The sequence below is a fragment of the Erithacus rubecula genome (genome assembly GCF_903797595.1).
Source record: "Erithacus rubecula genome assembly, chromosome: 3".
NCBI lineage: Eukaryota > Metazoa > Chordata > Aves > Passeriformes > Muscicapidae > Erithacus > Erithacus rubecula.
The window spans coordinates 97,984,871-98,000,575 of NC_136689.1; the positions used below are offsets into that span (position 1 = coordinate 97,984,871).

Consider the following 15,705-nt stretch of genomic DNA (forward strand, 5'->3'; position numbering starts at 1 on the left):
ATCTTTATTTATGAGAAAGGGGGCTGTGGAGGGAAAAGGACAACAGAGCTTTCTTCAGGAATAAAATTAACACTGCAGCCAACCTATCCCTGCTTCACAGTATTTAGAGCTCACCTACTCTGGTAAAAAAACTAAACCAACCAACTGACCAACAACCAACCTAAAACCCAAACCTATATTCCAATTCCACTATATATATGCTTAATCACTGCATCTTACCATACAAAGTGCAAGGTAACTAACCACAGTGCTGTGGTACCATGAGCGTGGACAGCAAAGATAACAGCCTTTGATTGTTGCTAATATTATTTAGAGACTGCTTCCCCACATCAAATTTCCAGCTAATTTTTTAGAAACTGCTTCCCCACATCAAATTTCCAGCTAATTCTCTGTGTCTTTTTCTTACACTCTTTGCACACAAGTTATCAAATTCAGAACAGCAGCTGAACTGCCAAGAGAAATGGGGGATTTTAAATTGAAATCAAAGAGCAGAATCTCAATCAATTTCTTATGCCCTTGACAGCATGTGGGATAGGCGGCTGTGGAGAGAGAATTGCTTAGTCTGGTGAAAAGGAAGAAGGAAAGAAGGAACTCGGTGTTTATTTGCATTCCTTCAGCTGAAATTGTGGTTTTTGGGGGCATTGGCTATTCATTTAAGATGCTCAACTCCATGTTTTAAACTGCTGTACCAATTTCAAGTAGGAGCATGATCTCTATAAAAACCAGCTGCAAATAAGGTGGTATCAATCTGGCTGGCTAATAAGATGAGAACATGAAAGGAGAAAGAAGAGTGGCACCTTTGAAAGGTCACACACACACAAATCTCTTTTGGACTAGCAGCACATGCCAATGAACAAGCAAAAATCCTTCCCACTGGATTGCATGGGGGACCCAACAGTACAAAGAATGAGGATATCCTTAGAGACACTGGCTAATCTGCACACTACAGTGAAGCAGCTTTTGAGTACAACAGGGTGGTCACAAACTATGCAGAGCAGTCAAGCCTTTGAGGGACCCCACTGTCAAACAAGGCACTGTCTGATTAAGTCACAAGAAACAACTTTGCATCAATAAAACTGACTCAAGACTGAAGCCTTGGCAGGAAACAGGAGCCCTCGCACCGCCTGACCCAGCTGCCCACCAGAGGAAGCTCCATCCCAAGGCAGACAGCAGCGAACCCTTGTGCAAGGGCTGGGCTGCAGCAGTGCTAGGAGGGCATTTCCCTGGGCAATAGCACCACCTGGTGACTCCTGGGACCAGGGAACCAGGAACACCTGGCCACGCTGACATCCCAGTGAAGGAGGAAGGGACCCACTGAAAGAGCAAGCTGGGAGCCAAGAGCCGGGTAAGGAGGGAAAGAGGACACAGGACGAATGACAAGAACTGGAAAAGTGACACAGACTGAGAGGGAAAGAAGAGTGGCTGAGCACCTTCCCTTGGAATCACAGGCATCTCCCACTGCTGGTACCAGCTTCGGGAGACCTGTGTGGGAATGGGCAGAGCGAACGTGGCAAAGGCAGCTTCAAAGGAATGCCCCTACCCCACAATTAATGTAATGAGCAAAGAGAGGAAAAACCCCACAAAACCCACAAAAACCCTGTCCACACCTGCACGGTATCAACAATGTTGTTGTTGTGTGCCGCAGACAGGAAATTCTTGACTTAATTTTTAGGAGACTACAGCTGTGTGACTTCATGAAGTCACTATCATCCAAACAAGAATCATACCTCTAATGGCCTTCTACTGACCACTGCATCACAGAATCCTCCTGACCATGGTATAACACAGATAAACCCCCTAAACCCACGCTGACAGGTGCCTTGCAAGTGCTAGGAAAGTGTGTTACAGAATCATAGAATTACAGAATGCTTTGGGATGAAGGGGACCTTAAAGACCATCTAGTTCCATCCCCCTTGCCATGGACAGGGACACCTTCCACTAGCTCAATTTGCTCCAAGTCCCACTCAGCCTGGTCCTGAACACCTGCAGGGATGGGGCACCCACAGCTTCCCTTGGGGACCTCAAACCATGACAGGCTCTCCTACCTAGTTCACCCTAATGACATCTCCCTGCTGCCAGCTTGCTGATTTCCCATCTGAGCTTCACCACAGGCACTTAAGTATGACCTCTCCAATGTTCATAATTTCATTTTTCAGGTGAGGATGAGAAATGGGCCCTGGTTTACCATGGGTCACACTCCCCACACCAGTGAAATAGGAACTAAAAGCAAACTTCAGAGATCTCTCCAGCGAGTCAAACCTCCAACTGGGAAGAGCTAAATAAAGCTAAAATAAATTAAAACAGCAAGTACTGCTTTAATGCCTATGCAATTTTATTGATAATAATACCTGGATTTTGGCAAGTCCAATGGTCAGAATTCATTTTCTAGACTAATTTGGGAGACTTTTCAACATCTGCATGCTGCTATCCTTTTCCTACCTGCTCTCTCTCAAAACACACATGCAGCCACAAAACCCCACTTGATGTACTACTGCTCCCACAGAGAAACTGCCACTTAAAAAAAAAAAAGTGTAAATAGTATCTATTTAGAAATCCTCATAATTGTCCCTGAAGTTGAAAAATTAGGTAAGGGAAGTAGCATACAAGTGACTGTACCTCACATTGTCAGTGATAAGTAGTATTGATTGCAGGGGTTTTTATCTGTATTGGCCATATACACACACACCAGCACAACAATTTGGTTAAATATCCTGCATCACCATTGTGCAATGAAATGATCAGAGAAACTAAATTTAGTTTTCAGACTACATGCATAAATAACCTGAGGTTTTCATAGTTAAGTAAACACATTAAGCAACAGCATCCTGACAAATGTTGTTTTCAAGCACAATTTGCCAGCAAAAAAATGGGATAAACAATTCTGTGTAGTTCTTTCCAAATCAAATTCTTCTCCTAAGTGAACCTTCCCCACATACAGTGTAATAGCTGCAACTTTCAAAACACTGGTATGATGAGGAGATAATCTTTGACTAGAATTGCTGTTTGATACAAGGTGCTGTTCAGACTCCTACCCTACCTCTTTTCATTGTCAAATTCTATCATTAGGGGCCATGATTTAGAAATACAGCCTTGTTAGTGCCACCCAGTAAATATGAAAACAAAATAATTTATATTCCCGTCTCAACATAGAAGATATTCAAAATCTTCCAACCAGTCTGAAATTTCCAAACACTGTAATTTCACATTGCAGATTGCAGACAAGTACCAACAGTCATTTTCTTTTATTAAATGAAGACAGTGGCTCTTACACAGCAACAATATGCCCATCAACCACAGCATTTGATAAAATGGCTTTTGTGTTCAGCTTGCTATTTCACTAGTATAAAAATTGTCCAATAATTGCCTGGAAAAATTGTAAAAGGGCTCAATTACCTTCAAATTTGTCCGTCCAAGCTCAACAAGCCCTATTCAATTCAACATTCAGACATACTCCTCCCAGTTTGTAACTGTCCCACCTGCAATTTATTATTGCATTTCATACCAGAGAGGAAGAAAAAAAGCCACATAAATCATGAGTTCCAATTGAAACATTAGTTGAAAACTTCAGTCCTGGAGACAAGAAAGCCTAACCCCTTCTCCCTTGCAGCAACAGGCAAAAGAGAGGAAGAAGGCAGTTTCAGGGGGCAGCTATAAAAACTAACATTTCCTCCAACAAACAGGAACCAGCCTCACGGCCACAGATCTTTGCTCCAAATTGGCAGAGACCTGGTACTGGGTATGTCAAACAACCAGAAGCAAAAAATTCTTCCCCTGGTCTCTACTGCCAAAGGCAGCTGGACGCCATCAGCCTTGAGCAGGTCAGGAAACACCACAAGGGTGGAACAGGAACAAGGATTTTGTACCTGGATTTATTGCCAGAAATTCTGCCTCTGCTTATCAGTTCCTTTTAGCTGATATAACAACCTACAAAATCAACAGCCTCTGGTGACCACCTAAGGTGTGAGCTGGTCTCCTTGATCAGCAACCTAAAGGCTGCCCAGCTAATGACACCCTCTTTATGCAAGCTGCTTTTACCATTTGCCAGTCTTTGGAAATCTGCCTCCATCAGCCTTTCAGACACAGCAAAATAAGTGTCTTCTCCAGGGGGTATCAGGGGAAAGGGACAAGTTAAGAGTTCCTGAAGTTTGCCATTATTTGTTATTTGCAATTAACTGCAAATTACATGTAGATTCTATGCATCCACATGGACATTAGGCAGCAACATGAAAGAGAGGCCCAGAATCTTTGAAACTGGGGGTTTTCATTTCCTTAATTTATGTGCAGGACTGGAAATGGACAATCAGAAGTTCGGCTAAACCTAAATATGTGTTGAGAAATGTTTCACCCAACTGTTAGGTTTAATTAACCTCAATTAGTAGTGATTTCATATTCATTCCACCTGTTGTCTGGAAGTAAAGTTTTCCCTAAGACAGCAAATATCAGCAGCTATTCTAAACAGCATCATATAAAGCCCCACCTGGTCCTTTCCCTTCTATCACTCATGCAAGTGAACAGAAGAGATAACAGCAAGCACAGTATAATAAAACCCAGGGCTGAGTTTTTTATCTCTGGATTTACTGTGTGCTGCTGTGAAGTTACTTAATGTAAAGCTATCTGCACTGAACAGGCTCATAAATGGGAGAAATTATCAGTGCAAGGCTGCAGCCCTTAAGCAGTTGACTTCTCGTATGTGTTCACCTCCTGTTGATTTCATCAGGAATGAAACACAGCAACTTCTAAAAGCTGCTAACACTAGTGCCAGGAAATTCAACTTTTTAGGGAAAGGCCCTTAAGGAAAACCAGATTCTGTTGCTCTTACTGTTCAGGTACCTTCTTTTCTCCATCACAAAAATAACAAGGAAATCAGTATCTAACTTAAGACTTGCAGAAGGAAGTTTTTATTCACCTGATCATTTTTTCCTCATCTTCACTCAAAATCTGGAAACCAGAAATGGTCAAAAGTGTATAGACTTCACAAATCTCAACTGAAAACATGCTGGCAGCATTTCAAATGGAATGCTAAACCATGGAGTTTAGTACATCTAAGGACATCTCAAAGGACAGAAGGGTAGAAGAGTGCATTTCATCCTTCCCTCCAAAGTAGGAAAAGCCACAGAGAAGGTACTGAGGAGTCACCCTCAAGACAGACTGTCTGGATACTAAACACTTCAGTCTTACAGCCTGAGTGCTTGGGACTACATGGAACTACCTCCAAAGTTCCCACAGATCCCAGACATGGCAAAACAACAGGCACAGAGATTGAGGAAGGCATCTCAACTGGCCAATGAGATCCTACCAAAGCTTCCCTGTGTCACTTCTGTGACAGCATTTTAGTTGAATTTAAAGCAATGCAAACAACAATTCTGCAGGCTCTACTGGCCAAAAGTGTTTTGAAACACAAATAAAACAGTACTAACACAAAGTCAGGGTTTTAAAACAATTTAAAAAGAAACTGAAGGCTAAAAGCAAGGGAGAATTTTTTTTCAACACGTCATTATTTCTATGACCTTCTGCTGGTTTGCTCTGTCTAGCTTTCTGTTCTATTGTCCTCAGTTTCTCTTTCCCTTGCTCCTGAATTTACTCCTCTGTGTTCCTCATTCCCTCTCACCAGTCCCCCATAACGCTCCCACATGTTCTTCCTTGGTCTCACAGATTTTGTACTCCACCTCCCTCTCCATCAGTCTCTGCGCCTCCAAACCTCCTCTGTGCCAACTTCTACACCCCTTTTTCTACTGATCTGCACATCCCTGCAAGTGTTCAACATTGTCTACAGGAACATGTCCCTGCCCATGGCAGAGGGCTGGAATGAGGTGATCTTTAAGGTCCCTTCCAACCCAAACCATTCTTTGGTCATAAAGACCAAATATTTTGGAAGAAATTTTTAGGCTGCAGGTATGCCACACTCCTACAATCTTTTAAAATTTGGATTTATGGTGTCAAAGGTTTGCTTTCTCTCTTTATCCACATCAGCCTAAGGGAGAAGACAAACATGGCCACAAGGCAGGTGGATCTCAGCTACTCTATCTGGCCTTAACGTCAAATGACAGGAATCACTCATGAGCTGTGTTATCTCAAATACTCAATTTACCTAAACATTTTATCTTATTCTACACACAGCAGTGCATTCAGCTGTGTGTTTAAGCATATGCTCAGCTTTAAGCATGGGATTCAACTTAGCCCATGCAGCAAAGGCTGAAGGATGTACCCTGACACTCTGCTGAAGAGGGATTACCCTAATGCTCAAAATCAAACATATGCTTAAGGATGCTACTCAGATTAGGTTTCAGTAACATAATCTCAAATCAAATTTATGTTATCTGTTTTTATCCAACTGCCATTTCTGTCACATAAAACATGCTCCAATTGTCTGTCTAATGCCCTGGCATACATTTATTCTTTCCAAGCAGGAAAAAAATAAACAAAAATATCCAAGGCAGAAAAAAATACACATCAATGGACAGAATAATTGATTCTGAAGACTATTCACATAAAGTACACTCTGCTGCTGCAGTCATAGCACTTGAAGACAAGGCTTAATCCCCTCATTGACATTTAACCAAACCAAGACAAAACAAAGTTCAACTTTCCTTGTATTTTCCACAAGAGCAATAACATTCAAAAAAGGAAAGTGCTTATGTAAGGGATAATGTAGCAAAAAAACCCCATCTTTGTAGCACATTGACAAAATTAATATCCTAAAAGGAAGCTTGTCTACACTCTATTGAAAAAGTTGAAGTTAGCATGGACTATGCACCTTGAATGACTTCTGGCCTAAAAGTGGTTGGAGGCTTCCTGTTCATATCAGCTTTAAGAAGGCATATTTCAAATGTTGATATTATGATTCTTAAAATAGGCACTTAAATACTTATATTTAGTATGCAAAGGAAAAGGAAAAAAAAATAGATAATAGGCTTCCTACTCAAGAAAGAACATATTCCCTTTCTCATTTCCTAAATCCCTGCAGGAATTAATCAACTGCAAGATTCATCCAGCCACAAAGTGGAAGTGCACCCTTAGAGGCTTATCAGTCAGTGAGGCGTTCATTTTTCTTGGTGGTTTGAGGTTTTTTTTATTAACAGAGACTTCCTAAAGCAAATAAAATTAGTATTTGCCTCCACAGATAATAGAAGATGCTCAAAATGAAAATTGTGACTGTACATTTGCCAACATCTCAAATATTTCAGTTGTAATATGCTTCTAAATCCTAAACTATTGACAATAGTGATAACATATTTTCACCCCCTTAAATCAAGTAGCTAAAAATTGAAATCCCAAGCTGAGCCTTGGTGTGATACCATACCACATTCAAGGAAATGCTCTTTTCAGCCAGTCTTTGGCCAGTCTGGTGATTCCCAGCACAGCTTCTCTCTGTTGGCACACACCAGATGTTGACCTAAGGATTCTTTTTTGCCATCGAATTCCCTCACAGTAAGAAATGGGTAGATCTGGAGAATTTACACAACAGCAGTACTGGAGATGAGTTATCAGTTACCAATTACAAGCACAAGATAGTGAAGACAGGTCATCAGTGAATGTGGAAGGAGACACAAGTGACTTCAGACATTTCTGTCACCCCACAAGCACAGCTTTGCTCATGAAACATGAGATCCTATCAACACTTAAGTTTTGTTTGCTTCAGAATTAAATGGGCTCCAAATTTAATTTTTTTTTTCAGAATTAAACCCACTTTAGGAATCTCTTGGAACTCATTTTGGCTCTGTAGACAGGTTTTAAAGGAAAGGAGAATCTGCTTCAGAGAGCGCCTATCTGCACATGAATTCCTGTAGGAGTCTGATATTTACCATTAACAGTTTTTTATAGTCCCCTGCAGGGACTATAGTCCCCTGAGGGGTCCAACCAGGACACCCAGTGACGTCTGCAGCATCCTGCCACTCTGCTGACAAAGGAGGAAACAATAACTCAGGGACACAAAGTATTCAGCGGCTGGATTTCATGCACATGCACTTCCACATGTTGCCCAAATAAGAACATACTCTGGCCAAAACAAAAAGTGAAAAACCATAACTTCTCTACCCTCGTCTGCAAAAAAATATAAAACCCATGCACTAACCAGCATTTCTGTTTAAAAATATCCCAGCGAAAATAAAAAGCGTTTGTTCCACTGCCTGTTGTTCAGCTTTCAGCACAGCCCTGAAAGCCCAGAGACCGTAAATCAACCACTGGCATGTGCTTACACAAGGCTGTGCTCCCAGCTGGCCTCCCATCCACCTCCTCTGGCGGCTCACTGAAGCCTGGATTTGTCTTTTGGCAGCGGCGCTCTAAACGGCGAGCATTCACGGAAAGGGTGGACAAGATGTTTCAGAAGAAAACTGAAATGTGCCCCTTTCCTGGCACTTTACAAACTGAGACGGAATTTCTAAAATTTCCTTTCACCTTGACCTTGACACCACTGCCCAGCCTCTACAAGGTATGTAGTGAGAAGAAAAACAACTAAGAATAAAAACATGTTTATTTTGGTTTACTGAGGAGTTTTATTCACATGAGCTGCCCTTGCCCTACAGTCAGGAGGTAGTGGGGGACATGACAAGGAGCAAAGCACTGAAGGCTTGCTCTGCCCTCTCTAAAAAGCACGGGATGATCCAATTCATTGGCACAATGATCTAACCACAGGTGTGATTAGCACTGGATGGAGGTAAGACTTGTGGGTAGACAAACTCTACCCAGCTCCTAACCTCCTTTTCCAACCCTCTTGGAAGGTACCTCCAACCATGTGTTGGAGGTACCATGTGGGGCACTCGGCTGGCCCCAGAAACACCTTGAGAAAAAAATGAGCAGAGGAAGCTCCAGACCTCTGGATGGAGACAGCTCCAAAAACATCAGCCCTGCATCAGAGGAGGCTGGCAAGCCACCAAAGTTGAGGAGAAACTCCTTGCCCTGCACTCAGCCTTCGAGCAGCACCTGAACTGTGAGGAAAGTGGGGTCAGCCAACAGCAGCCTACTCTAGTGGAAGGTGACCCTGCCCACAGCAGCAGGGCTGGAACCAGATGATCTTTAAAGCCCCTTCCAACTCAAACCATTCTATCATTCTGTGCAAACCTGCTAAAGCCCACTGTGTTCACTACAATATGCCCCTCTGCCTTCCCCTCAAAACCACAGCGCAGGAAATGAAAACAAAAAATGTGCCTGTCCTGATCTTATCTGAAGAGAGATGTGGCCAGGAAATCCATGACTAATAGTCCCTGGAGAGTCTAGCAGCCCTGAAGACTGGGCAAATGGCATTTGCAAGAAGGAGCAGCAGGGAGGCAAAAGAGCAGAAGCAACAAAGTTATGGCTCCAGCCTCCCTATAAATGCTTTTCTCAACAAGCAATTAGCCTGGGAAATTTTAGACAGAATACATCAAGAACACATCTCTCCAGCCTGTATGAGCACTTGCAGTCTGCAGCACTCACACTGCACCCAGCTCAGACAGAACCCAACACAAGCAAAATGCACCAGCAAAAACTGTAATTTCTAAACACCACCACAAGCAAAAGCCCTGCAACTCAAAGGCCTTTGCCCATGGGCAGCTCAACTGCACTGTAACTGCAACACATCCTACCAATAAATCAAATTATCACCTTAGAAACAAGTCCTACCATCAACCAGACTCTCAGAAAACACACTTTAAATGCAAATTAAAAATGGCCTTTTAGTACGGCTTGACTTAAGCCAGTTAAAAGGAACCACCTGATGAAAATGAGAGGATTTTTCTTTTCCCCATGCAAAGTTTCTGCCTCCTTCACATAGTTTGCCTCAGCATTACTTCACTGAGTAGGGCTAAACTGCATTCAACTACATGAAGAAAAAAAAAATGAGTTTATCACCATTCAACTTCCTTATTTTGGCAGAAAGAAAGAATGTAGGGTTGTTTTTTTTTTCCCCAGAACTACTGTAAACCAAGAAGCTTCCCAATTTTTTGACCAGAAATCAAAAAGCGAAAGGGGCTGGAGAAATCTAAATTTAAAGAGAATTTGAGAGGCAGTAAAACTACAGCCAGCATATGATTTCTGGGTGATAGTCACTGCATGGACTCATTTAACAGGCAAGTTACAAGCAGGGGATGGGAGCAACAGGCATCAACCACACAGGACCACAGGGTACTCTTTTGCTATCCAGTAGATTATTAGTAACAAGCTTCCCCTTTGAGGCTTTGCTGCTACTGAAACTGAAATCTCCTTCAAATTCCTCCTTCTGCTTCTTCAGAAATCCAGTCTGGTTGGGGCACTGGAAACGAAAGCAGAGTGTGGCCTCCACAATTACCTTTTCCTAGAAGGATATTCCAGTCTACTCTTCTAAGCAATCCCACACAAAACCCTTGGAAGAAATTAGTATAAAGAAAAAAGTTTTGTAGATACACCAGGAAAGCAATAAGGCCAAGATCAACATGAAATCCCAAATTCCAAACTGTGGGAAATTGTTTACCTACATATTTAATGCATATATTGAAAAAAATCTGACTGTAGCCATTTAAATATCTTACAAAAAATATGAAAAGGCCTCTTTAGGCTTCTGAAGGCACATTTTTTATTGATACAAGAGAACAGGCCTTTCTTGCTTGTACATAACTGGATTTTTATGCAATATTGACAAACACAATAAACACAAAATCACCAGTCCCAGTCTCCTTCAGTATCTTGTACACTTCTTTTGACTGGCAAAGCAGGGCAATGGAATATGGAAGTGCTGTGTGCCCACATTAAGTGCAGATTTCAGAGTATTCTGAAATCACCAAAGAATACCAAGAAAAAACATTCCCTAAGAAAATGAGGTATATTCAGTTCATGTATCTGTCTTTCAGTTCCCCCTGGACTTAAAAATCACTGTTCAATTTTACCTGTAATTTGATGTTTCACAACAGTGCAAAACCATTACTGGCTAAGAAAGAGATACAGATCAAAGGGCTCCTTTGATGGAAAGGCTGCAATGATGGACACTTACACCCATGTGGTCACAACTCAAAAACTTCTCTTATGATAGAGCTACTCATTTACACAAGAAATATGAATGAATGAGTAGGTGATGAAGGACCATTAACACGGGGGGAAAATTGCTTGGCAGTCTCTGTTCTTCTCTCAGACAAGATACTTTGGTGGACAAAATTATAGAAGACATACGTTTACTTCATCAATACATTTTTCCTCTTTTCATGACCCTTTTTTTTTTTTGCTCTACTCTCTGTTTTAGGTTTCTGCACAGTGCAGCATTATTGTCTTCAGCAGGATGCTCACCTTACCATGGAGGCCACCTGGCACATACCTGGTGAGAAGAAAGCTCCTTAACTGGTTCAACCCAGCCAGGGATGCAGTTGTGTTTTTAACAGCAGCCTTCCTATTTGTGTTGGGATATGTAGCATAAAAGCATTAACTATGATAAACATTTTAGACAAAACAAAAAGATTTCCAGTGATCTGTGTTCAGTATCACAGTGTAATTTCCACAGAGAAAATGCCACCCCTTTTACAAATGCAGGCTCACCAGCTTCAGACAGCATTTTCATCCAGCAGAATACAGGCCAGCAAACAACTGCTTAAGAGCGAGAAAACACAAAAACAAGAAAGCACAAACAGAAGGGTGAAGAAACAAAGTCTCATCTAGGGAAGACATGAGCACTGTGTTCAGGAAAAACTTCCTACAGTAAAAGCAGTTAAGCCCTGGGACATAACCCCAGGGAGAAGATCATGAGTTTTTAAAGACAGAGGAAATAAACATATGTCAGGAACAAGGAGGGCTTTAGGGACAAGGGATGACCTCTGAGCCTCTTCCAATCCTACCCCCTTTGGTCCTGTGATGCATAGTCACGACACAAAAATGTAATAAACAAAAATAAAAGGAAAGGAGTAATGGAGGTCACTTCAGATGGTAGTCAGCAAACCACCTCCCAATGTCTGAAGAGTTGTCAAAGTTTCCTCAGGAAGTGACAAAGACAAGAAACTTTGCCTTAGCAAAAAAAGATTGCCTGGCAATCTCTTCTGCGGTTGCCACACAGAATTATGTCAGGATTTGGCAGGGACTTGTAAATCGTTCCTCCAGCCCACATAAAGAAAATGTTGGGAGCTAAGGCACAGGGCACTCAGCAGCCACAGACAGCTTAGGAAACCTGGCAGCTGCACAGCCAGCCACATTTCAGCCCTAAAGCACAGCTCAGGACACAGCAGCTCCCTACACTCCTCTCTTCTCCAGTCCCTCAACAGGGTGCCCACATAGAAACCCCATGCAAATCAAACGAGAGGTACAGCTCATTTCCCCACATAGACTGAGCTGCAGCTAAAAGCTGCTCAGACCCAGAAGGATGGGGCATCTAACACAGGGAAAACTGGGAACAAACAACAACCTGGACTGAGAGACCAGGAAGAGTCAGGGGCAACAAGACAGGACTTGGAGCAGAGCTCAAGTGTTTGCACTCAGGAAGATGAACACCTTGCACATGCAGATACCTCACTGCCCAGCAGCAATAATTTACTGAAGGAATTAGTTTAGAAGCAGGTTTGAGGACACTTGTATGGCAACATACTAAAGAGAGCTGCTCAGCTGCACCTCCAGAGCTCCTACACCTCAGGCTTCGAGGCACTGGACAATTAGGCAGGCATCCTGCTCCTGCCAGCCCACTGGCAAGCTGGAATCATCCCTTTCCAAAGAGCTCTGCAATCAACAAAGCCTTCCTTCCAAACTGACTCACTCCCATCCTCCTGCTGCCCCAGATTTCCCCTCTGCCCTTCTCTCGCTGGTGTCTCCTTCAACAGCTACAAATCCCATAACCATCATCTTGTACTTCACTATTCCTGGCTGCTCCAAATCACTCCCATGACACCCACAGAGAGTTTTAAAAACCCCAAAATACTCTGGAGGAGAAAGAAATTAAATGCAGATACCCAAATCCCATTTTATTAGGCTAATGCTAAGAACTAGAGGCCAGGTTTCCTCCTGGCAATTTGGGGTTAAATCCAGGAACCAATAACCCACTGCCAATCTCTAGTGCAATGGCTCCAGGCCACTCACTGATCCTGGAGTACTGCACTGGCCTCTAGGGCCACAATGTTGACCACAGCTCTGGTTTCTCTATTCCTCTTCATCATCCCACCTAGACCCTCAGCAGCCAAATGGGGCTTCAGAGATGGTGGAGATGCTGGCCTAGCAAACGTTGCACCAGCTGGAATTTTTCCCCATTGGGAAATTCTGAATAGGCAGAAACAGCCCAAGTCCAGGCCCTCTGCACAGCCTGAGGCCAGAAACTGGCAGTGATCCTCCTGTCTGATCCAGAGGTGCAGCCTGGGGCTGTGTTCAGAAGTGGGGAGGGATATGGGTTTACAAATCACTTTATTCCATATTTCTAACAAGGATAAGAACTTGTCTTGGGACTAGGACATGCCAGCCTTGACTGATTACCATGGCATCTATGACATGCAATGCAGATTAACCAGCTCCAAGACCTCCTGAAAAAAACAACTGTCAAGATTTCTTTTGGTAGATGTGAGAATGTATTTTTGAGCTGCCATCTAGCTTTCAAGCAGATCAGAAGATTATTGCCTGCATTTGCTCACCCAGACAGGTATGGAGTTTCCCTGCTCTAGAAATGTCTGAACATCTTGAAGGGATTTATCATCTGAAGGATTCCTCTCTTTTGGGAAAATAGTGTCAATTCCCATAGTAAATGAGATGTCTATGATCAGAAGTAGAAGGTTTTCTAGGACTATGCCCTTTTAAGTCAGGAAGGAACATCTCACTAATTACTAAGTGACTATAACTACAGACACATCTACCTAAGTACTACCATTGCCACCTCATGATTTTAATAAATCTACAGAGTAATTGCATACTCCTAGTAAGACAGAGCTGCATTATAGGTTTCTTTTCCTGTCTTCAAAAAAAAGTAAATAATTGCCTTAAAAAACCTCCAGTAACTTCTAATGTTACAAAACATCAATAAATTTTGGACATGAGAAATCTCATTCCACAAGACACTTCATCTATCTAAAATAACAACATTTTCTGCTGAAGAAGAAAACAAGCAAAGACACATCCACATGTTCTACCACAGACTCCTCGTGTTTGTACAAACCACATTTATTTCTGTCACAGTGCCATTTTAAAAGTTAAAGGCAGGAATTCTAACCAAGAAAGGAGGAATGGTGACTGCCAAATACTTTGGGTTGAACTCTCCAGTGCCCTAGCACAGCATCCTGGCAAGAACTACTCCAGGGCAAGGTACCCACTCCTGCTGGGCTAAGTGTCAACACAAATCAGAGACAACTGGAGCATCTATTCACGTTTGGTTTTCAAATGTTGGATGGCATGAAAGCAAACTCACTCTAAAACGCCTTCATTCACGCAGCTTCTCTGAGTACTTATGGAGATGTGGGCCTAAAAGCAGCCGAACTTGCACCGGGTAATTTGAGACGTTTGACTTTTTAAAAGAACTTGTGTAGTGGAGTAGTGATGCTCTGCAGGTTGCTGTCGGGGGAGGTGGCTGTGCTCTGTGCTTGTCCCAGCCCGGTGGGCAGGCACGTTTGCCGGGAAGCTCCCCCGGTGCCGGGCAGACAGGGGCAGGCGCAGCCAAAGTGCAGAGCTAAGCACATTGCTGCTCCAGATGTGAAACGCACGCGCGAGCTTGCCAAAAACCGAAAGAAGAAGAAAAGAAAAAAAAGAAGGAATGGCAAAAAGGACGTTCCTGTAAGGAATGGAGTCAAAGAAGCGATGCTGAATAAAGCCTTGCAAGTAACTAAACAAAGCACGGAGCAGCAGCACATCTGTGAGACGGGAGCGAGCCCCGGGAAGCAGGAGCCGCCCGACAAAGGATCCCGGGGTGCCGCTGCTTTCCTCCGGGTGGCTCCCCACCGCCGGACGGATAGAGGGGCAGCAAATTTCCCCTGGGGCGCCCTGGGGGTTCTGGCACCGCAGGGGGCGATGGCTCAGCGCCGGCAACCCAATCCCCCGCTGGGGAGACCCCGAAAGAGCCACTCACCGCTCCCCCGCCCGCTGCGCCCTTCTCACTCCGAAAAAGTGGAGAACCAAGCCAAAAACAAGCAGCCCCAAAGCCTCCCCCCGCCCCGCCGAGGCCGGTGCGCCGCTGCCAAGTTTCGGCGTGGAGGAATTTAGTGCGGCCGAGCCCCCCCGCCCCGCCCGGGATCGCGGGACAGCGAGGCTGGGAGCGCTCCCCGGCTCCGCCGGCACCCCAGCTCCCAGAGCTGGAAGGAAGGACAGGGGGAGCGAGCCCCGGCCCGCGTACTCACTCCAAGCAGACAGACTTTCAGCTCGCGTATCGCCATCATCTGCCCGGGGCCCGGCCGCTCCGCATGCCCGGCGCTCCGCTCTGCCCCTCAGGCGGCCCAGCCCCGCCGGGCCGCCCCCGCCGCCGTCACAGGGCCCGGCCCCGCCTCACGGCTCCCGCGCCCGGCCGAGGGCTCGGGGCGCTCCGGCTGCCAGCGGCATGGGGAGCGGGGACGGCCAGACATGGAAGGGACCTCTGGAGAGCCTCTGCTCCAACCTCCTGCCAAAGCACGGTCACCTGCAGCAGGTGGCACGGGGACACATCCAGGTGCGTGTTGAATGTCTCCAGACAGGGAGACTCCGTGGCCTCCCTGGGCAGCGTGTTCCAATGCTCTGCCACCTTCCGAGGTGAAACCTCTCGTGTTTCGGTTTATGGCCTTTGCTCCTCGTCCCCTCACTGGGAACGACTGAAGAGAGGCTGACACCATCCTCTTGACACCC

General features: G+C 44.4%; 1 protein-coding gene across 1 annotated transcript in view; it reads right to left on the reverse strand.

The window, feature by feature from the left end:
• Window positions 1-15,361, reverse strand: part of RAB31 (RAB31, member RAS oncogene family) — a 55,844-nt gene extending 40,483 nt beyond the window's left edge. Inside the window, exon 1 of the mRNA XM_079300144.1 lies at window positions 15,228-15,361. Coding sequence (XP_079156270.1) covers window positions 15,228-15,266 — 39 coding nt within the window. The 5' untranslated portion in view covers window positions 15,267-15,361. The remainder of the gene's footprint in view (window positions 1-15,227) is intronic.
• Window positions 15,362-15,705: the final 344 nt, after the last annotated feature.